General features: G+C 35.6%; 1 protein-coding gene across 1 annotated transcript in view; it reads left to right on the top strand.

Annotated features, from left to right (window-relative positions):
• The first annotated feature begins 2719 nt into the window (after positions 1-2719).
• Calcr (calcitonin receptor) overlaps positions 2720-25196 on the top strand; it is a 38888-nt gene continuing 16411 nt past the window's right edge. Inside the window, exons 1-8 of the mRNA XM_038319446.1 lie at positions 2720-2769; positions 6085-6160; positions 10578-10731; positions 12063-12173; positions 14430-14542; positions 16457-16548; positions 20086-20212; positions 21145-21252. Coding sequence (XP_038175374.1) covers positions 2720-2769; positions 6085-6160; positions 10578-10731; positions 12063-12173; positions 14430-14542; positions 16457-16548; positions 20086-20212; positions 21145-21252 — 831 coding nt within the window. The remainder of the gene's footprint in view (positions 2770-6084; positions 6161-10577; positions 10732-12062; positions 12174-14429; positions 14543-16456; positions 16549-20085; positions 20213-21144; positions 21253-25196) is intronic.

The following is a 25196-nucleotide window of genomic DNA, read 5'->3' as shown; positions in this document are numbered from 1 at the left end:
TTTCCATGCCTCTGGCTACTATGGAACCTCTCTCTGAATCATTATATTCTTAGTCCAAAAGAGAAATGGAGTAGGCCCCAGTCATAACAGATGCCAGTGTCTGATACTAAATATGTATTGGCATGCCAAGTGTTTCATAGAGCTATCTTCTTGAAGTTTACATTTACAGCACAAGATTGTCATTATGATGCCCATTTTTCAGATGAGAAAATAGAGCTCCATCTAACTGATGCTACCTCAGCTACACAGATGGTTAGCACTGTAGCAGGGATTCAGAATTGGAAAACCAACATTATTCAATATAGTATCTTATAATAATTGTAGAATTGTTAAGACTAAAACTCCATATTTCTGATTCATGTAAATATAAAAACAGAAGAAATAACCAACTGTCCTGTATTGTTACTGTTAGGAGTGGATGCTATGCCAAAAACTTAATTACTTTAAACACTTATTAACATAAATCATCACATTGCTCTTTCTTGAAAATAGAAATTGTTTTCACATCACTAGAACATTTGAATATATTAAGTGCCATTTGGTATTTCTAGCCACTATGATGTCAGGTACATAGTTTTAGAGGAAGTCACTTGCATTCCAGAGAGATGAAGGCGCTCATCTGAGAATGTTCAAGCCCATGTTTTTATTTTTTCCAGTACCTCACATTAGTTTCTTCTTGTTAGTAAAGTCTTCCATTTTTCTTTGAAGTGTCTTGAGAGAAGTCGGGTTCATCTGTAAGTGACAGGAAATGCAAATGTATCAGGAGAACATTAACAGTTAATTCTGGTGTTCCCAGAGTCTCCACTTTGTGTGTGATATTTTGTTATGCTATATAACAGGCTCTACTGTGTCAGTGAGAGAGCAGCTCCTAGGGACAGCAACCATTGCTGGGTGGGGAAGGAGCTTATAAACCATTTGTGTTGCCACTCAAGAGGAAAAAGATTTCATGGGAATGATTTAGGACCATGTAATTCTCTTTAGAATCCTATGATTTTCTTGAGTGTGCAAGGGGCAGTTGTGGGAAAACTGCATGAGGCCCTTCAATAACAGCCCAAGAGAATTCGCTTTGCAGACACAATTACCTTTTAATTAGACATTTTAGGTTGTCAACACAAGTCATAATTATTCATGCCATCAAAAAAAACATAAATATCTTAAATATTATAAGATCTTCTACTAAATTTAATTCAGCAAGAATGTATGCCCCATGTGTGTACCTACCACATGGTTGCTGACCCCATGTAATTTTATCAAGGTCTCACGAAAGTTTCTAAGATTCTGAATCACTTGTATATCATATAGTAACAATCAAATGGAAGACTTTACTAACAAGAAGAAACTAATGTGAGGTACTGGAAAAAATAAAAACATGGGCTTGAACATTCTCAGATGAGCGCCTTCATCTCTCTGGAATGCAAAACTATGTACCTGACATCATAGTGGCTAGAAGGCAAATAGCATGAGACCTGGTCACACTAACTCTCCAAGCAAGCTTTACTTCCTTTTCATAATCCCCACGAGGCATATTCAACTGAGCCTGCAGAAAGAAGACTGATCAATATTCAGCCTGTATCCTACCCATCCCCCAAAAGGCTGCAATTCATGGGTCTACAGAACATTGAGCATGACTGGTTGTAAGATAAAGGACTATTTCAACCAGAAGATCATTTAAAATGGGGACATAAACAGCTATTCTTAATTAGGGGGTCTGTTTGTCCCCCTTCCTACATGCTTCTATATAAGCAATGCATGGCTGTCCCCCAAACAGATTTCTTTCTTTGCTGAGTTCAATCTGTTGTTTATCCTATTTCATTTCATTCCAGATATTTGATATTCATCCCTAGAATTTTTCTTTAGTACTTTGTTAATTTTTTCCATGTCTCCTGAAATTCCCTATCACTTTATTTGCAATAGCTACCATCCATCACCATGCTGCTAGTTTATTTGTGTTTAATAATGACTTTACAGTATTGACCAGTGAAGTCCAACAATTGCTCTGTCATTGGGTCTGCTTCTAATTGTTCTTCCCGACTGTAAAATATGAGTTATAGTTTCCCACTTCTTAACATTTAGTAATTATTTATTGTAATTGATTCTTAGCAAGAAAAAGTCTTAATATCAGTTATGATCAAAAATTCTTGGTGAATTACTTGTTATCAAAATAATTGCAAACCTAAAAAGAGAAGCTATCCATTTCCAAGGATTGGAAATTTAATTGAAAAATCTTCTAAACAATAAATTACCCTAGTCTCTTAAGGAATATCTTAAGGAATTTATATTACACCATGAGTGTACTGAACATTTGTCAAGTATATATAAGATATAGAAATGGTTGTGAAAGAAGCACTTGTGAGCCCATTCCTGCAGTAAGATTCTCAGCCATGCAGGCGCATCTGTCCCCAGTCTCAGCAGCAGCTACTGTTTGTTATTCTAAACCCTCTGATACCATTGTGATTTTCTAACTCATTTGCACACAGAGGGCTATTGTTCTGTCTACAGTGTTGGTCTCCCTCAGACTTTAGGTTACACCTCCTAAGTAGCTTCTCCCTCCTCCAGGCTTCCACTTCCCCAACTCATCCTCCAACATTGTCATGCCATTCCATTTCTTCAGAGGCTCCCCAGATTTTCTGATCCAGACGTAGGTATGAAGAATTTGATCATGTAAGCCACACAATATTCAGACATAGTTTTATTAATATGTCTTAAACTATTAAGCAAAATGCCTTTAGAAAAGCCTTCTGTCCCTTTGCCCAAGCAGACCAAGGTTGAGTATTCACAAAACTGTCACAGAGATCCTTCAGTGGCACTGGGGGATGACCTCCATGAAGGAGCAGATAGAGACTCAGTATTCCCCGGGAACCTTTCCCCCAGGAATTTGGGACAGATAAAGCTACTTCATACCAGGATAATATGAAGCATAAAAATGCTATGTCATGTTCCCTAGGAATGTGGCAATACCCACTGAACCAATACCTTGAGTTTGGGCCTAGAAACCAATGTACCCATCAAGTTTTCACCCACACTTGAGAAGCCCTTGTTTCCACTCATGAAGCAAAATTTAAATCCTCTGTTCCTGACTTACATTCAGTTCTTGTTGTTTCCTGGGCAACTTTTAACAGTTTCTATAATGTTTTTGTGTCTATAAAGTAGAGAAGATATGTTGGTACAATTTCTTTATTCTTTTTTTATTCCCCATGAAAATTACAAACTAAACTGTTTGCCTTCCATGCCACCATTAATTCTGTTTGAGAATGCTGTTACTATGCAAATGTAGCTATGATTATCAAATTATCATTTATATCCCACTCACCATCCTGTAATTAAAGCTTCCAATGAAATAGAAATGGTTATTTAGATACATTGCCTCATTAAGAACACCCCATTGGAGAATCATGGAACTCTTAACATGGCCTAATCCATTGTTAAATCTCAAAGTTCCAATAGTTTATCTGGGGGTAGGGGATACTTTTATAATTAAGAGGAGGATCCTTGATTCTTGACTTAAATATTATAAATTAAGTGACACCCAAGTCAAACCCAAACTGATTTCTTAAAAATGAACATGAATTCTAAAATACATTTCATAAAGATATTTGTCTTTAAAAACTTTAATCTTTTATTAAAATAACACTAAACACAATGATGTGAGTCATATGTCATAAATTACTCAATTGTGAAATTTTTGTGTGTATTTCTTCCTGCTTACCTATTGCGATGCTTTACTACTCCTGTTTACCTATCTCTTAAAAATAATTATAGAAAATACATTTAATCTATAAATGAAGATCAAACCTTTTTACATGATGTTTGATCTTTATCTGTTGGTGCCAATGTGCATTTTCTATTTGCCTATGATCATTGTTTATATTTTTAGATAACAAATATAAACAATGTGGTCTTCTCCATTTGTGTCATTATTAGACTTCACTGGGTAGATGAGCTGAATGAGTTCCCTTAGGAGATCTCAGGAGAAACAACAGACATGTTCTGTTCTTTCCTAACATTTTGAAGTTATTTTGTTTTCTGAAATTTAAATTACTTTGTTGTGCTAAATGGGGAAACAAAGTTTTTCCTAATAATGAAAGAAAGGGAATGACAGTTGAGGACATTGAACCCTTATTACATTTAACTCTTAGGTTTTAAAACTTGGAGGTGTGCTATAAAGGTAGGACAGAGAGTAAGGCATTAGAAAATCATGAAGATAGACATAAGTTACCATAGACACCGTGAGTGTCTGCCCAATATGGCAGAGTGGAGAGAAAAGACATTGTTTAATAGGGGAAGTATTTAATTAAAAAATTCTATTATCAACTGAGTACCAAATATTTCTGACATTTGATAGTACAACTATCTTGCAGTCTGTTAGAGGTTCTTTATTTCATAGTCATGGGTTTCTTTATTTCCAGTACACATATTACAAAATGTCATTATTTTGAACTATAATTAAAACTTGTAATAGTGACATATATATTAGATGAAGCAAATATGAGATGGGAGATTTTTGATTTGTTGTGTTTGTTTGTTTTTATTTTTCCTTATTAGAGAAAATTTCTAATGGATTCAACTAGTGATAAGAATTAAAATGGGAACTTTGGGCCATTTTCTATAATATTGCTGCTTCTGATCTGCCTTCATTCATGCTTTGTTGAGAGATATTTTTAGGTATCATAATTATCTTTCATTGGCCACTGAGATTCTTTCTCCTTTATGGTTTTGTAATGACATTTGTGAACTACATTTTAACACCTAATCGCCATCAGGGCTCTTTTAAGGAACGCAACTAAAAAGCCAATCCAACATTCCTTCTTAAATATTGATAATAAATCCTAATTCATCTTTTAGAGCAGCATGCTCATGATAGCAGCAGTAAACCTTTTGCTGTAGAGTATGGTCCTCACTAAAATGGATTCCCATTGGCTAAAGTGTTTTCTTCTAATGTATGAGTTATCCTTACAGGGAACTGCTCTTAGTTAGGTTATAAAAATAATTCCAGTAACCCCACTTAAAATCAAATAAGTTCAACTTTCTCTATTCTCATCTTCAGTTTACTTTTTCTTAGTTTAATTTCTTAAATACTTTTTATTTATGAATAATAATTTCATACAAGAATATTATATGTATTTACATCATTTCCATTCCTCTCTCCCCCTTCCAATTTCTAGTGTGTCCCTTCCCCTACTCACTCTCAAATTATTGACTTCTTTACTTACTATTGTTATACACATATGACATCCTTCCTTATTTTGAGCTCTATAGATCTAACACAGGGAACTTTCCTTCAAGGAACACTAAATTGCAATATTCACCAGTTCCCACTGGTGACACATACTATTCAAGTCAGCTGATGGTTCTTGATTTCTTAGAATTCCTGTTTTTCAGTTATGAAATGCAAAGTTGTCATGTAAGTTTAATCTTTATATTTATTGTTATATTTAAGCTTCAAAAAATACATTGTATATGTATTATTTGTTTTATGCATATACCAACTGTAATAATTAGCCTTTTAGATCAGTAATAAAAAATATTGAAATTGTCTCAGTGAAAAAAGATTTGAATATCTGGTGAACATTCTAGTAGGTATTGTATTTTGTTTCCTATTGCTTGTTTTTTAGCATAGTACACATGGTATGCCAAACTTTAGAAATAATGATAAATTATACTAGTTAGTGCTAAAATTGTACCTATATACTGCTTGATATTCTAAAATGTATTTCATGACCTGATTATCTTATTCATACACATTTCCCCTGACTCCCTACCCCCATATGGTCAGTTATATATCTTTCCTTCTTTCTTATAACTTGCATTAAACTGTTTCATTCAGCTTAAAACATTTTAAAGCCAGGAAATCTCATTTGAGCTAAAAAAAAAGTTAATAGATATGATCAGAAAGTTTTAATAGTGTCTTAAGGACACCAGTCTGGTTAACAGAAGGAACAATGTAACATGTACCTGTAAGTATGTCATAGGCATAATATTCTTGTTTCCATATGTTATATTTAGTGTGTCTAAGGAGGGAATGATGTAAAGATATTTGATCTAAATATTTTTTAAATCTTTGTTACTTTTATATGTTTCTAGGAGAAGGGGGAACTTTCGCAAACCGAAGCTGAGGTTCCATTTGCTGAATCGGTTCACTCTGCTGCTCCTGCTTCTTCTCGTAAGTGGAGAAAAGTGTTCCACTTGTGTTAATAAGTGTGCAGAGTAGAGAAGTGTCTGAGCATTGGTGAACTGACAATTGCAAGAAATCCAAAACTGGGTTTCTTCAAACTGTCATTTTTCCTCACATTTGTTAACAAGTCTTTCCTTTGAACTTTTGCTCATTTTAAATATCATCATAGTTTATCTAGACAATTGAGTTCCACTTGTTTGGAAGAGTTAGCAAGAAACTGAGTCATCTCCATAGTACAGAAAGTTGAAAATTTTCCTGGATAAGTATTTTTGTGTGTTTTTCAAATGTGAGTTTGAATTGGGGCTTCTGAACTCTTCTATACTTTTAAAACATCTAAATTCCGCTGAGTGGTTGTGGCACATGCCACAAAGAGAAAAGGAAAAAGAAAGAAAAAATCTAAATTCCATCAGTCTAGTGACTGGTTTCAGATATATTTCTGATCAGAACTGAGACTCTTCAGTATGTGAGGAAGCACTGGCACTCTGGAATTTCTCTGCAGCTTTTTAGATCAGGTTCATTTAATATAACTTCATGTTGCTTTATTCACAAAGATTTAGCTAGTTAGAAGTGTGATTACTTTAGAAGACACTATCAGCATCTGTTTCAACATACCATCACATGACCTTCAGTATTATGTAAAGGGAGATGAGCAAATGAGGGCCATATTAGAACAACATTGGAGGCTGAATCACGGTTGCCAATAAACACCATTTAAAATCTCATACTGTATACCGAAGCAAGGACTGAAATGAGTTCCAGGACATCATTTCCTTTATTCTTTACCATGTAGTGGCAGGTTTGCAAGTCCACCTAGACTCCTTCACCTGTATAAGTAAAGAAAAAATACTGCCTTTTGGCAAATATGAATCTAATTTGAAAGGAAACATTTGTAGATCAAATAAATGTTTATAGAAATGTCTAGCAATCATTTTGTACTTCTTAGTTTAATATTCTGCCAAAGTAGCACATTATTTAAAACTAGTGAAAATTTCTTTAGCAAAATATAATTTTATAAAATTAACCCAATACTTGTACATTCAGGTTACTTCATATCATAAATCTAAACAAAGTCCCTTAATGAGAGTGTTGGAAAGGTAGACAGTTTTATTGTGTTTTATAAATGCCTAACCCTTACATAACATTTATGAATGTAGAAGTACGGTATTTATTGATCATAAAGGAGATGATTTTGGACATGATTTTATTTCTTAGTATTTTTACTATTTAAAACAACTTTTAAATTTAAATATGTTTTGAAAATATTCTTTCCCTCCCTGGAATGACTTGGGGAAGAAATAGGTATAATTTTCGTTAAAAAAAACTACTAAAGATTAGCAAAATAAATTAGACTACATGTCATTTTTGGTATGTTACAAAGCTAACAGATCAATTTTATTCAAAGCTTTTGCTAATCTATTTTATAATATCGAAAATGCATATACTTACATGTTATAGGCTATAATAACTATGATTTATAGGCATCTCTTTTTTTCTACCAAACATGTTTGAGTAGGGTATGTAGTTTACTCCGTGGTTTCTACTATGACAGAAAGAAATTGTGTTCTTTGTATTAATTTCATATTTCTTTTGAATAATTTTTCCACCACATAAAATTTGACACGCCAATTCCTTCCAAACAGCTTATTTATTATTGATATACTTCAGAAAGAAATTTAAGTAAAATACTCTTAATTAACCTAAACCATCACTTTTTATATAACAGATTAATGTGAAAAACTACTCACAATATATTTATTAAATTCTACGAACTCATTTCCCAGTTTGTCCTTAAAACAGATTTTTTTGTCTTTGGCCAAGCACCTTCCTGTGATCTCTTCTGCATCCGTCACACAGTGATTGCTGCTCCCTATGGACACAGGACAGTGCTGGTCAGCAGGGATCACTCAGACAGTGCTGAGGGTGACACTGGCAAGAGTAACAATTCGAGGAAAACACAGACAGAAACAAGATCCTTCCAGAAGCATTTTGATTTTTGTTATTCTTTGTCTGCATAGTTGTGTTCCCCCAGAAAATACATAGAACACCAAACAGGCATCTGATCACAGTAGGAAACAGGGTTAATACACTAGAGCCTGATCCTCAGTTTTTCTGAAAAACACAACTCAAAACCAGAAGTAATTGTAATATATACACTCCGTGATAAGGATATTGGCATGGAAATCTTATTAATTATGCCAATTTCTGAACCTTGCTAATATTATTTCTTACAATTATTACTTTAATTGTCCTAATTTATGGGTTATAATGGGATCATTGGATATGTTAAAGTTAGTAATGACTCAAATAGGCTGTTTAACACTTTCCTCGCACTTAGAAGTTTAGAAAGTCATGAATGCATAGTCTTTTGTGAGCAATTGTGCCTGATACAATTACATGCAGTGCTGTCTTCAGCACAGTAGCATGGATCCAGAGCAGAAACTAAGCAGACGTAAACTGTTTTGAACGTTCTAGGCTGAACAGGCTCTAACTGTTACAATAGTTCTAGAAACCACTGGTATCCCTTCAAAAAAACCTGATTGCCCCACATCAAATTAGGAGTTACCTTAACATGTAGTCATTTAATTTGAGATATTTTCTTTTGTCCTTCATGTTCAGTATTAATTAAACCTTCTAGAATGTACGCTCCATGGGGGCAGAAACCATGCTAGTGAATTCGCTGCTGAGTTTTGAGAACCTACTATAGGACTTGGCATATGGGAGATATTTAGAGTATTTACTGCAAAAATAAAAAAGTGTAATGTGTAATGCCTGACCTGCTGACTGCTGCTGTGGCAGCTTGGTTGTGATATGTGTGATGACACCTTCTTAATCCTCTGGAATGACACCACATATATGACAGCTAAACTGCTACATAGAACAACAATTCAGATGTCTGTCGGTAGGCAGATATCGGTAGGCGGGTTATGTAACACGCTCGTGTCTCCTTGCCACCTTTGTAAGCATGACATCGTGATAGCATAAGCACAATATTTACAATTAGTAGAATTTCTTCACATCTTCCATATTGCTTGATTGTTTCATGATATCACTGCTGGCTTTATTTTTCCTTTTTACTATTGAAAATAGTGCTATCTCATTAGTAATTTATTTGCATGCAATTATTAGAAAAGTTTAATTAACAATATAAAAGTTGTAAATATATTGTTTTAAGCAGTACTAATTTCATGATTAGAAATATATTATATATTTCTATCTGCATTTACACATTTCTATCTGCCTATCTATCCATTCATCCATCTGTAAATGGAGTACCCAAGGTGCGTGTAATTTTAGGAAGAAAGTCATTGAAATTCAGGAACCACTGGGAACATCCCCCCTTCAGTGTTCAAGCAAGGACCAGACGAGGAGCAGGTCCAGAATGCCCTGGCTCATCTGACAACAGAGGTTCTGATTTTATTCTTTCCGTGTTGAAACAACCTCTACTGAACCAAGCTCCAAACCAAGTTCACTGGAGTTTGTTTCAGTATTGGAAGAATGGTGAGTGTGAGTCGACGCCAATCGGCACAACCACTCCGGCTCCTGCTTCCATGCCATCCCCACGCCTCCTGACCCGTGTCAGGAGCATGCGCAGGACTTGTGTTTTAGACTGTACGCTCCACAGGAGCAGGATCCACACCTGTTTGCTTCAACATGCATCCTCAGTAATGCTTGGCTTGTCATTTTCAGTAAATAGTCACACATACACACGTTCAAAAACACAACTTATAAGAAGCTAAGACCTGTGGCAGTGATGAAATGGGAAACAAAGTCAACTTGTTCTGAATTCTGATGTACCAACATAAACATTTAAGTATTACCGTTGCTTTCCTCACTGAACATGAATGACTGTGTGCAGGGCAAGTGCTTTGGAGCCAATATGAAGAGCCTAAAGTCTATTATTTGCAATGTTCTGAAGGATAAATGAGGCAAATTTTGGCAGAGCATACAATCTAAACCTGAGCAAAATTTAGCTGAAAATATTTACAAAAGGGAAGCATATTTATTCCACCATTTCTACGTTTTTAAATATGGGAGCTATGATTCTTAAGATTCCAAAAGATGGAAAAGTTGGCTTAATAATGGAGATGTTTCAGAAATAAAATTATTTGCTTTGTTTATGTGTAAACTTTCCAAAGACAATGAAACTAAAATAGGAGATGATCAAGGTTTGTGTGAGTGTGTGTGGTTGCCCTATATTCTTAATAGCAAATAGATATTGGTACAAATATAAATGGATAAAATATGAATGTGAAATGTAATACATTTAGTATAGAATATTTCTGTGGAATTAGGCATAAATGTTGTTTATAAAATAAAAAAGTTTTTATACTTTTAAAATCATCACTTTTATTTACATCTTACTTTATGACCTACTTTTTAAATAATGATTTTACCTTTTACACAGAGCCCAACTCCAGCTGTTCAGGCCCCTGTCAATCTCAGTGAACCCAGCCCTACTGATGAGGCATTTCTGTACACTATTGGACGCAAGAAGCTGCTGCAAGCCCAGTACAGCTGCTATGACAGACTACAGGAGCTGCCCCCTTATGAAGGAGAAGGTAAGAGAAGTCATGTGAACCTATATGTGAAACATCATTTAAGAGCGTTTCTTCCTAAGCTCTACAGTGATAGATAGCTGGAACAGAATAGATTCGCAGTCCCCACATTATGATGTGCTTGTCTATTTTGTGCAGCAGAAATGATTTCCCCGTACTTCATATAACATCATTTTGGCTGCCATTTGCCCTTCCCACAGAATTACAACAATAACACAGCACTCACACCTAATAAGCAGGAACAATGCAGGACTGAATGATGGCGGGGAAATGGAAGAAGATGAGCAGAGACTGCCTGAGGCAGAACCTGGTCAACCCTGTCTTGTTTGGATTAATTAGGCACATCTTTCCTTCTATGTCAATTCATTGACAACCTCTGCTATCTCTTCTCTCTTGCTACCCCACCCCCAGTTCCATGGGGAATAAGAAGGGGAAAGAGTTTGCCTCAGGAAGCATTGTTAATCTATGTCCTTCTTCTTTGAAACAGCCTAAATATTTTCAGGGCTAAGTGTAGTCAACTGCTGTGGAAATCCCAGAGAAAAATAAAAATGAAGAATGTTTGTTAGCCAAACTCTAAAATGGCCTTTTAATTCTCTTCTTTGTCTCTGAAACACTGAAAAAATTCAGTTAAGACTTTTGCATAACTTGAAACAGTCTAAAACAAAGCTACTGAGCAAGGGGGAAATGATTAAATATACTCTACTAATATACAGTTTTCTTTAAGTAATAACCAAACACAAACGTTTATTAAATGCATCATACTGATATATTTTACTAAATTAGAAAATATCCTCATCTCTATGTAAATTTATTTCAGATTTTTGAGGAATTAATTTGTGTCATGAATTTTGATAAATAATGCCCCCACTGAGTTTTTCTTCAAACTGCAATGCAGAACATGCCTTGCCTTGCATGTTACAATTTAAATTCAGCTTCTTGGGTAAACACTATTAAAAAGGTTAATTTTCTATAAGTAAAAACTTATAAACTTACCTCAGATCCCATTTGATGATTTCTGAGCAACAAGTTATATTTCCTCATTGATTAAATAAATGGACAGAAATGCAATATTTAGGGTTCCTTCTTTTATAAGAAGCCAACTTCAGAACTTCTTACAAAGCAAAATAAGAACCTGCCTGTCATCCAGTGAGATATTTCTCCACATATATTAAAATCATCTGAAAGTTTATTTCCAAAGTAAAAACGGCCCATTTGAAGTATGATTAGTCTTGATTGCAATGGTAGGGTCAGCCCTCCTTATGAAGACAGCTTCCTCTAAACAGTCCTGTCGTTAGGTCACATCTTCCAATGTCAACTTCTGTCTAAACTCCCAGGCCTATATTGCAACCGTACCTGGGATGGGTGGCTGTGCTGGGATGACACGCCAGCTGGAGCAACGGTCTATCAGCATTGCCCAGACTACTTTCCAGACTTTGACGTGACTGGTAAGGTCTTTAGTTTCATTTATGATTTTTGTTATGACAAAAAATGTGTTAAGTGGACACGTAGAACCAAATGCACCTGAACTATGAAAGTTACATACAATATTTCACATTGACATCACCTCTCAAATTGTAATGTATTCTCATACTTATTATTATGCTTTTATACTTACAGTATTGAACACAAAACTGCGTTGACTCGAACTCAGCATATGATCTTGACATCCCTCAATTAAGAATTAAATATTTCTTAATCTTCATGCAAACTTGTACAAATTGTATATTCATAACTTTTAGGAGAAGACACGTTGATTTTTCAGGTCTTGATCCTGTCACATACATATTGTAGATGCCAACATAGAATGCTTAAGCAGAACGACAGTCTAGGAGGATCAGGTTCTAAGTGACATGGGAGATTAAAGGGTTGATGTCACTTATTTTAAGACTGTCATGCATAGAGACCTGAAATTTAGGTACTTTCATAATCAATATTTAGAAATAGTACAGTGGCTTATGGGTAGATTCTCACAGCCTCAGTCCAGAACTATACAGAAAAAAAAATGTGAGTAGAAAATGGCATTGGGTAAATTGAATCTAATAAAAGATAAAGAAAATCCAGGCCTAGAAGTGATTAGGGGCTTGGCAGGCCAATTAAATATACTGAAGAGCTGTGCCTTAGGAAGCAGCATACAACAGATGAGTTTGAGAAGGGTTAGTGGTGGTAGTTACTTACTACAGGAACTGCCTGGTGAGAGCCAGAAAAATCACACCCAGCCACCAAAGAAAAAGAAAGATCTGTCCCACTGAATTAAATCTAGAAGATGCTGAGAGGGATACATAAACTTTAGTTATAAAAGAGGTCCAGATGACAGAACGAAACTAGATGGAATCAGCTAGAGACACAATATATCAGTCTCTAGAAAAAGATGAGATATTTTTTCAAAAGTCAAACAATTCTAATCTCGCCAAAGGTGTTAAGTTTCTCTAGATCTCCATAGGAGCAGATCTGAATCCTTCGCTGAGGCAATATTTGGAAAATACTTTAGGGGCTTACTTCAAGGGAAGATCTCACTTATTAAAGCCAAAATCCTATCCCAGAACAATAGATATAATCAAAGTATAATTACAAGGACTTCTTTTAAAAATAATGTGAAACAAAATAAAAACCAGTGTAGGCCAGACACTTCCATAAATCTCATTCTGAAAGGTGCTGTATGAAGAAGGGTTCTGAGCTGCATTCCTGTAAACTGAATCTAGAACACTGCATGGTGAGAATCCTTCAAGCCCTTATTATCTCTGTCCAGCACATGACGATTCATTTATCTTGTTCTGCAACTTCATTTAAGGTGACTTGACTGGAACAAAGAAACTGTTCTGCTTTGAGAGTAGTAAGCCAGTCCGAAAGTAGCAATGAGCTCATGCCAGCGTAGCTATAAATATTAACTTTAAGACAAGGTTTTGATAAGCAAAAGATTTCCAGTCATAGATCTGTCTTTTCAGTCTAGTTTTTAGATGGATCCATATTAAGAGTCAAAATCACTTCTAAAGAAAAGCACATCTGTCTTCAACACTTTCAACTCTTTATGATTTTTTGTTGACATGGGCTCCATCTTAGTATCACAAAAATACTCCAGGGAAATGTCAAGAGGTTTCGCGTTTGAAAAAGCGCTTGGTATAAGACAGATGGGGGTGAGCTAAAGAGTCTCAATCAGCAAGTTTGTAAAGGCAGGAAGATGTGAGTTTGTTCCCCAACACCCACATTAAAATCTCGTCACAGAGGCACATCCTTATATCCCAGCGCTGGAAAAGCAGAGGCAGAAAGATACGCCAAGTTATCCAAATTGGCATGCTCCAGGTTCATTAGGGGATCCTGTCTCAAAGCATAAGAGGGAAAACAATTGAGAAAATTTACAACACACCTGCCTCTGTGCTCTGCACACACTGCACACACACAGGAACATGCACACACACATATACAGCACAAAAGTAAATAGTGAACAAGTGAGTTCAGTATTGGATTCTGAAGAGGACGTAGTATACAGTAATATGGTAGAGCGTAAACAGGAGCATTAACCAAGGAGGCTTCTGAGACCCTGTACCTAGACTTACTCTATCACAGTGAATGCCAAAGTGGCAAGATGTTCCATGTTATCTCTATGTTTGTGTTCTACAATTTGATTCACTCTTAGGAATGGCTTGTGAGCTTTAGACTATTACTTTTTGAGATATTAATGCACTACCATTCTGTTCCATTAACAGAGAAGGCTTCAAAATACTGTGATGAAAATGGAGAATGGTTCAGACACCCCGACAGCAATCGAACTTGGTCCAACTATACTCTGTGTAATGCTTTCACTTCTGAGAAACTGCATGTAAGCTCTACTTAAAATTTTAGTATTGGATGAGAGTGCCATTGTTTGTACATGGAAATGGATGCAAAACTATGAAATATGTTACCAAAAACCAACAAACAAAAGACCAACAGATTGCTACTTAAGGAAATAGGGTTTCTTAAAGACATTAGAGAAGATAGCATTTCCCTTCTTGTTGGTACTCAGTAGCAATACTTCTGTTTGAGTGTAAAATAAGGCCAGGTATGACAAAGATAATTCTCTATACACAGCACATAATGGGATTTCCTTTGGTGCCATAAATTAGGCAGCATTTTAAGGAACTCACTAATATCTTCCTCCTCCTGAGAGAGTTCCATAACCTCCAGTTTTCAGAAATCAACAAGTTAAAGTTACATCCTCTTAACACACATGTTGGATATGATCTCAATTTTACTATTGCGTATGGTGAAGCTTCCATCGACCCACTGATATATTGAGGGCAGTACAGATAATTTCCAGAGGTGTTTACTTCGATAATTCTTGTGCCTTACAGGCTGTGAAATACTTTTAATAATATCTTGGCTTTAAAACTTTTATTTAAGTCCCTTGAGGAGGGAAACATATGCTATTTTGTCTTTAGCTACATTAAAAATCTGAAGATATTACTAAATCTACCACTAACTCCTTTACCATGAGAGCTGGGAGAAATGACATCAATATTTAGCTGTAAAGAAAATCTCTAAAGGATCCTGCTAGCTACAACATGGACCAATCATTTCCTTCAAAGAGAGACCTGTGCATTAAGTCAGAAACTAAAAGCACTTCATGCTTTGTTTAGTTTTGAAAAGTTCAGAAGCATATAAATGTTTTCAATTATTAAAACTGAAAAAAATAACAACAAAAAAACCAAAGTAAATAAAGACCAGTTGACTAGTGGGACACCTTCAAGATCAGATGAGATCACCAAAGTCTTAGGCCCCTTTACTAAATGTTTAGCTAGTCCACATCATAGATATATGTCTATTCTCTAATGGAGAACTAGTCACCTAATAAAGTTTGATGGAAGTGATATAACCACGCAGGGAATTTCATGAGTACATGTTAATTAGGTTCATATGACTATGTTAATTAGGGTGTTAGGAGCAATACAAATCAATAAACTACCCTCGCTGCTACTGTTTGACCTCCTCAAACACTTTACCACATGTAAGAAGGAAATGGCTGTGAGAAGAAATACTCTCTTTCAGGTACCAGATGTGAAAAAAAAACTATAATGTTCTGAACTTACTAAGGAAAATATTCTTTTGAGTCAGCTAACGTAACAGCAAGAGAACAGAAATAAATTAATTGTGGTTATTAAAAGGACAAAATTAGCAAATTGCTTACAAGGAGAATGTTGGCTTCTTCAGCCAAGAAAACACTAATGGAAATTTTTCATTTTACTTAAATTGATATAGAAAGGTATTATCTCCTTGAATTTAGAGTTAAAGAAAAGTGAAAAGCTCTGCCACCAACCTCCCTAATCTCTCTGAGTTGTTCTAAGTTTCAGGGTTCAGATGAATCTGAAAAGATTATTCATCTACACTTAAGTGAATTTGACATACCTGTTGCTGAATACAAGACCCAAGGACTTAAAACTCACCTAGATTGCTTACTAAGATTAGGGATAATAACTTTTAATTTATTCAAAATCACTTCTGCAACATTTTGAATGATTTTGTGTCAAGAAATTTTGTTCTTTGAAAGTGAAAGTGGTTCTTTGAAAGTTTGTTTCTATGTATACCATTAATATAGAAAAAATTTCATCCTCTGAAATATTTGTTATAATTTTAAGATACATTTTAAGGTGTAAACTTTTATTGATTTATGCCTACATTTAGAAATAGAAACTACTGTTCCTCTCCAATTCATGGTTTATCTAGTTAAATGATTTTCCAACTCTTTCTGCTATAGAATGCATATGTCCTGTACTACCTGGCTCTTGTGGGTCATTCTTTGTCGATTGCTGCTTTGATTACTTCCCTGGGGATCTACTTGTTTTTCAAGTAAGCACATTTAAAATACCACTTTGTTTTGTTCTAGGGTCAACTTTATTTTGCATCTTCATTCTCAGCAAGACAATATCATAAGAAAGTTCTTGAAGTGCCACCCTTCATTACTTATTATTATCATCATTATTTTTTCACTTACATAAAAAACAGTAACTCTTGAAAGAGTAGAGTTATGGGGATTGTGGGAGCATGTGCCATTGAGCATGATAAATTAACCAGAAAACTGAAATGAGCTAAACATACTTTGAACTCTACTCTGAAGAGAGCAAGATCTATTCCTTAGCATCCTCAAAGGCAATGTGTCTCCTTCCCATATTAATTTTTCAAGCCCATAAGGGTCCTGTGGTTATACAATAAAATTCCTTTGACATAGCTAAGGTTCCACCGTGGACAGATGAGAAAAGATCCTCTACTTTCTTTTATTCACACATCCTCAAGTTCAAATGAAGCTAACCTAATTATGAGTTGTGTGATAAGTGAATTTAACCAGAACATGAGTAGGACCGGCAATATATGAGAGCATCCCACTGAGAAGGAAGAGTGCATTCTGACTCTCTCTGTGACTTTGACTCAATCAAGTAAGGTTAAAGAAAGCTTCTGAAAGAACTTGGTTCATTATCCAGTGCCAATTTATTGACTTTCTTAGTTGTTGTTCAAACAATAACTTTCTAAGATACTTGGGAACAAAATTCCAGTGAAGGAAAGTTGTATCTATATACTCGGTTTTATTACTTATGATGAAGTTATTAACTTGGCAGAGAGAAAGTTTCACCATAGTGGGGAAATTTAGTATGATAATTTTGTATTTTATAGCATGAATCCATAGAATATGTGAGACATTAACATGTGGTGAGATTGTGACATTATAAATATTAGAAAATAATTTTCTAGAATAAAGGCAGGAGGCACTGCATTACCCTTTTATAAAAGTCCTATATTCTGGGATAGTATCTTTCACCTAAATGTTTACACTAGCTTCAGTATAAAATTTGAGTTCTTCTATATTTTGTTGCATAAAATAAGACTGCTGAGAAAAAATGAGAAGTCTGTTTGTTCTCTGAGAGGAAATAAGAGCTAAATACCTGAACAGCAGCTAAATTTCTGACATGGACATAAATAGGTGCTGTGGAAATTCTGTAGAATTCCCAGCTTGTGGAGAGGGTGTTATTTATTTTGTTCATGTAAATATTTCCTCCTTAGAGATGCCTATGACCAATAGTTGACAAATACAAAAGCCAAAATAGGTGAAATAGACTAAGGATATTGTCTGGCAATATACATCTGCTATGACTTCACAGACAGTAGTCCAGAAAGATGAGATTTGAAGACACAATGGTTTTATTATAAAAAAAATAAGCCATCACAGCATGATGTCTCTGCCAAACCTAATTCAAATGGTGTACTTGTTCCTTTAATACATGAACAATTAAAGCAGAAACAAATATGAGAAAAAATAATCTTACTATTTAAGGAATCATGTCTTCTTTAAATGAATGTATATAGAAATCTTTTAAATAACTATATTTTGTATTACGAACTCTTGGAACTGGAAAGATGGCTCATGAGTTGTAGTGAGAGCTTCGAGCTGCTTCCTGCCGCTTGGCTCTCAGCCGCCTGGCTAGTTTATGCCCCAAAATAACAACACACAAACTGTATTCATTTAAATACTACCTGGCCCATTAGTTTCAGCCTCTTACTCACATCTTGACTAACCCATATCTAAAAATCTGTGTAACACCACGAGTGGTGTCTTACCGGGAAAGATTTAGCACATCTGACCTGGTGGCTGACTTCATGGCATCTGTCTCACTGAGGAGAGGCGGGGCAATTGTCTGAGCCATCTACCTCACTTCCTTCTTCCTGTTCTGTCTACTCCGCCCACCTAAGGGCTGGCCAATCAAATGGGCCAAGCAGTTTCTTCATTAAGCAATGAAATCAACTCAAACAGAAGACCCTCCCACATCAATGTGTAAAGAGCTTAGCATGAAAGCAAGAGGACCTGAGCAGAGGTTCTTAGCGCCCATTAAAAATCCAGGTACAGCTCGTCTGTAGCCCCAGAACTAAGGCATCAGTAGAGACATACGGTTGCTAGAGGCTTAGTGTCCTCAGTGTCCACCCAGTCTAGCTGAAATGGCAAGCTCCAGACTCAATGGAAGACTATGTCCCAAAAACTAAAGAGCAATAGAGAAGACTCAAATATTACCCTCTGATCTCCACATTCATAAACACACAGTCGCATCCCCAACCCCTCCATACTCAAGAATACACCTACATATATTACAAATCAAAATAATAATGCTGTAAATTGAGGTTTCTCTGTCCCTCCCCATCCCACAGTCGCTTCTAAGAAATCACTCAGAGGCTTTGTATTATTAGAAACTGTTTGTCATAAAGCTCAGGCTAATTACTAACGGCCCTTACATTTAAATTAACCAATTTCTATTAATCTGTGTATTGCTATGTCTCCCTGGCTTTAATCAGTCTTCTGGCAACTTGCTTCTTAGGCTGCTGGTTCATATCTAGTCAAACTCCACCTTTCTCTCTACCTATATTCAGTTTGGCTTTCCCGCCTAGCTATATTCTTCTTTGCTATAGGCCAAAGTAGCCTCTTTGTTAACCAATAAGAGTAACATATTCACAGAATAGAGAAGGGTTATCCCACAGTAAAAGCTTATATACACAATGAATCTTGATTAAAATAAAACATCCATAATTTATGCCTCATTTCCTGTGTTACAAGTGTAAATTTAAAGTAAGCCACATGTGCGTTCTTTATTATAACACCACAGTTAAGTAATACAGAAACTGAAAAAGTATCAGTAGGGATAATCTGGTACCTAAATTATTGACTGACACAAAATAAATGCAATATAAGTGTTTGGTATGATTATCTTTGCTATCATCATTACTGTGTTTGGTACTAATAATGACTGTAGAATAATACAAATTCTGGAGAGCTTTCCTTGAGTTCCAAATCCAAATAATTCTCTATGATTAAAGAATGTTATATGAATTTAAATATATAGTGACTTATAGATAGAATAATAGAATGCTAATTTGATTTTCATTAAAATATTACCTTGATAATACTAGAGATAATTAGCCTAAGGGGAGAGCACATCCTTAGCAAGATACTAATCCTCTACCAAAACAAGGATTCAAAAAGTGGCCCTTAGCACTTATCTTTGAGCCATGACTACATTTATTATTTTGTGTAATTATAATTTTGAATATTTTTCATTCTTTCACTTTTCTTGTGGTTTTATTTTAAAAAAGAATTCAAAGGTGGGGTTTTAGCATCATGCCTTTTAATGAAAACTGTTGTGAGTCATGATGATTTATTTGTTTGTCATGGTGAAGGGAAACTAAGAAATAAAGAGACATCCCAAAATTAATCTCATGTTGTGATTGCTCTGCTGTGTTCTGATCATCATAATTGAAAATACACTTTTAATGTTAGCAATTGATTCTCTGTGTCTTGTTGCTTTATCAGTTCTTCTTCTGTTTAATCTCTTATTGTTTTTCTCCCAGGAGCCTGAGATCCCAAAGGGTGACAGTGCACAAGAACATGTTTCTCACTTACATTCTAAACTCTATCATTATCATCATCCACCTGCTTGAGGTCGTGCCCAATGGTGATCTTGTGCGACGGGATCCAGTAAGCACTATTGGGTTTTGATTTTAATTTTATTATGAAGAACACAGTACCTATAAATATTAAGCATGATGCCAAAGCTTGACTTAGTTATTTAAAGTATAATCATAATTAATTCTGAAGTTGAGTTTTGCATTAAGAATGCCTATCAGTGATTCATGAAAGTAATTGTTACATGTTAAATGGGTGGGGATCTTTGAAACATAGGTAAGTAAGAATTATGCAATGAATCATATGTTTTATGACAACCTAATAATTTATCAGTGACAATGATCTACTAATATCTATGGGAATAATACTGAGCACTTCTTGGGAGTACAAATAATACTAGACATGCCATACCAGTGGTTTCCAGTAAATCCCAGTTTACCACTGATTATTATATATGCACAAAAAAGTAATTGTTATGCTGCTCTGATGGGCTTTTGCAGTCACCTCAGCTGTAAGCACTTGAACATTGACTCAAATAAATCACACAAGTATGGTCAAGTTCTATGTCTATGCACTTGGAAAAGATCCATATTGACATAAAGAAATAAAAAAAAAAACTTAAGGTCTACCAGACAGACATTCATGAAACTCATGTCATGTGCACCATTATTCTATGTATTATTGAGAACTTGTCATTTGGCTCTGTTGCCTAGAACTGCCATGGATTTCTTTTGCCAAAATTTTCCTGAAGGTTGTTTATGAAATTCACACCTGTCTTTAACATTCTTTCTTTTTCTCTTAGATTATGCTCCTCATAATACTTTCTAAATGTGCCTACACTTTAGTCAACTGGGGAAATAGAAATATTAGGTAGTTGCTATTCATATGATGCTGAAGTTCAGTTGCTATAAAGTCAATTACAAAACAGTTTAATAATGATATAATGATTACATTGCATATGAAATTGCCAATATTTGATCCTTTCTGTTCTGAAACATTGACAGATGCATATATTTCATCATAACACACATATGTGGACAATGCAGTGGGAACTGTCACCACTCTTGCCCCAGAGTGCAGAGAGAAAGATGGACTCTAATAACAGTGAAGTGGTATGATGAGGACTGGCTTTCAAAAACTCGGGACTCTGTCTCCAGACACAACCAGCCTGGGACAAAACCACAAGGGGGGAGTGGGTGGGGGTTTGCTTTCTCCTATTTCATTCTCATCTACTAGTTTGTGTAGAGGGTCTCATTCACTGAGCTGAATCCAGAAACTGGCAATCAAGGAAACTTTAGGAGGTGTAGATAGATATTTATATGTTTCCAGGGCAGTGGGAATGGGGAGGAGAGGGAACCAAAAGGCAGAAACTGAAACTGTCTAGCATACAGAACTGGCCAGGGCATATTTTAACTTTTGTTTCTCTGCTTAACTGTATTATGCGAGCATCTGTAGATAGCCTCATTTTTCAAATCTGGCATTTGAAAGTTATGCCAACCCAATGACAAAAATGCGTGAAATCTGCCCAGATCATGCATCCTGCATAACAGTGCATAGCATGGGAAAGAAACTTAATTTGGCTTCTAATGAAACCTACAGTGCTAAATCACTTGCCATTTGGATATATTCAGAAAAGCATTGTGATTCTTCTTTAAAATCCCTGCCATCTGCTAATGGACACAAAGTCTTATCTTACATGATTATGTAATCAAATGGGTTTTCCTTGATGACTTTTCTTTTTAAATTTCAACGAATTGAAATAAAATTAATCTCATTTATTTTAATGCTATCATTTCCAGTGAGAAGTGGATATTACTCTATATTTAAAGTTAGAAAACTAAAGTTCTGTGAAGGCAAATTTCTTTCCTGTTATGACTACTTGGAGATAGGATTCAAAACTAGCCCAATCTCATTCAATCCTATCTCTCTTTTCTATACTCTTGACGGTCTGTTATTTTCTTATGTTCTTGAAAAAAAGCAGTCTCATCCATTGCAACGATTCTCTGTCATTAGCCTTTCATAATATGGTTAATTAATGAGCCAACTCCATCAAAGTAGAAGCAATGCACTAAGCATCTCTCAGGACTGTCAGAGTTTTGGCTTTTTCATTTCTCATTAAAGGGTGGCACTTCAGTTATTGAATAACCGACCACACTGACCTGGGACTGGTGCTCTGTCACACTGTTAAGTACTTAAGCTCAAAAATAGATTTTCTCCCATCTGCTTAGCTTGCTCCCCCGCTGTTCTTAGCAAAGAGGACCCTCACAGTTTGTGAGATCTTGCTGACCTTGTTATCATCTTGAAATAGTCCAAAAAAGCTAGTCTCTACCCCATTACCAAATTGTAGAAACTAGTGCAAACTTAGCCATCAAATGAGAATAAAAAACCAATAAGCCAACAAAGAGCCTTGCTTGTTTTTAAGGAGTTGTCCTAGACCAAAAGAAGGATAACACTTTTAGGATTCCCCAAGAGCATAATATTGCTGTAAGCTCTTTCCAAGTGGCTAAGTCCTTGCATCTCCGTGCTTGTCATTTCCAATGACTTTATTACACAGCTTCTTGTTCATAATAGTCTCATTAACTGTCTTTGCTAAATGATTTCCCTTTCATAAGCTGTCTTAGTGGAAGAATGCTAAGGCATTCTTCCAGTCAAGCTGTTCTTAGTCATCACAAAATCATCCTGTGTCTATCCTGTGGCTCCTCCATTGCCTAGAACCCTATTGAAGCTGGTGAGCAGATGTCTGGAGGATTGGCCTGGCCACTGTGCTGCTGACTTCCTGGGAAAATGTCAACAAGATCTTAGGAGAGCCAGAGAGATAAACAGGAAACTTTCCACTAGTGTGTAGATAAGAGGTTAATTCTCTCACATGCCTTAGAGCAAAAGAAAAGAAGTTTATCCTGGAGGTATGAAAAACAAAAAGCTGGTTCTCTCATCAGTACATTTTTAATCTAACAAACTCATTAGTTTAGATATATAGGAATAAATCTCCTAAAGAAAACCCATGGTACACTATAACAAAGAATTAAGTGTTTACTGAACACTCAAGATTCGAATGCTAGTCCTCAGCCTGGGCAGAAATGATACTATTAGGTGACAATATGTCCTTCTGCTGTCATCTCCTTTGTCTCTAGGAATGAACCCATTCATACTGCATACTGTGTTTTGCAGCCACACTTGTAAGAGTCTGTAATACTTTAACCTGTTTTGAAATGTGGCTGTTTTTATCATGAAAAAAGAAAAGAACACAAATCTGAATATATTTCTCTATGGATCTAAAAGTGAAACTTCCTTTTGTCTAAGGCTAGACAAAATGAGAATGGGCTGCCAGTATCAGCTCAATTACACGGTGAATAAGTGATGCCATAGTGTGTTTTCTTTCACAGTCCCAAATGTCTATTGTATCCCTGAGAGAAAGTGTGGAAACCCAAACCTCTCACCAAATCATTTAAATAGTATAGGCCTATAGTCAATGATTATAATCTAAAGGTTAACTCAAGTCCGTGAAGTACACAGCCTATCCTTCTCCTAGAAGAAATAAATGAGGGGATTTGCTTCAGTACTTTCCCTATTTGAATAGTTACTGCTTTTCAATGAGAATTGGCTAAATAAAACTCTCTCTAAACAAGCAGCATAGCACCACTTGAATAGGGAAGCAAAAATTACTTCAGGAGCCGGGCGGTGGTGGCGCACGCCTTTAATCCCAGCACTCGGGAGGCAGAGGCAGGCGGATCTCTGAGTTCGAGGCCAGCCTGGTCTACAAGAGCTAGTTCCAGGACAGGCTCTAGTAACTACAGGGAAACCCTGTCTCGAAAAACCAAAAAAAAAAAAAAAAAAAAAAAAAAAAAAAAAAAAAAAAAAATTACTTCAGGAATTTTCTTAAACAGGCATATATGAAATGTTTCTGGTACTTGAAGCTATCTCTGGAAGACACAAGGTGAAATTCTATTATCTCACCTTGCAAATGTAGTTTATCATAAGTGTATTTATCAAAGCCCAATTTCTTGGAAATCATTTTTCATCCAGAAAATTGTTTCTGTGGTTCTAGTAGACCCCATCATTTAAGTATGAGTAAAGAAGACATTTCCCTATTGCTAGAGAATTGAGGATAATAAAATAGATAATAACATGGAAGGTTTATCTGTTTTTCCCAAACTCCATTTTTCTTGGCAGTAAAGTTGCCCTGTCTAATGAGACAGCCATGCCACCATATAAAGCCTAAGGACTATGTTCTCAATCCTACTAAGCTGTAGTAAAAAGGAGCAGGCTGCGTCCCGCCCAGCTCCGGGCTGCCCAGCACAGCCCAGCATAGCCCGCCACCTGGATCCCGTCCGCCCGGCTAGCTTAACCCCCTAAATAATGACACAGAAATTGTATTAATTATATTACTGCCTGGCCCATTAGTTCAAGCCTTTTATTGGCTAACTCTCACATCTTGATTAACCCATTTCTATTAAATCTGTGTAGCACCATAAAGTCATGGCTTACCAGGAAAGATTCTAACCTATGTCCGTCTCAGGCAGAAGAATCATGGCGTCTGCCACACTAAGCCATATGCATAATCATGTATTTAAAGTTACTTTAAGGTACTGATATGAACTATCTTTCTTTAAAAAACAACAACAACAATTCAATAGTAGAAAAAGGAAGGTTCTCCCTCACCATAGAAAATAGGGACAAGAAGTGGAAAAAAAGGTGCAAATAAATAAATAGGAAAGAATATGCAATAGAAAAATCTTTTGGAAAGGGGATGTTATTGACATTGTCAATCTACAAATATTTATTGAAATATCAGGTGAATATTATAGCAATAGTCATAAACTGAAGAAAAACTAATTCACCAGTACATTTTCCATTTCTAAATAGTATAGGGATATCTGTCTCCTTTTAAGAAGAACACAGTACTTAATTTTCAAAGACATTTTTCTATCCTAAGTAAACTAAATCAGCGAAGGGACATATTTTTCATCTTTGTCCCTATTCTCAAGCCAATGACTCAGTACCCAAAAGTTTTTCTATCCAATAACTAAAGTAATATATTAAAAAGAAGAATTTCATT

Source organism: Arvicola amphibius, chromosome 2 (genome assembly GCF_903992535.2).
Source record: "Arvicola amphibius chromosome 2, mArvAmp1.2, whole genome shotgun sequence".
NCBI classification, from domain to species: Eukaryota; Metazoa; Chordata; class Mammalia; order Rodentia; family Cricetidae; genus Arvicola; species Arvicola amphibius.
Note: the sequence above shows the minus strand (reverse complement) of the source record. Positions and strands in the feature narration are given on the sequence as shown.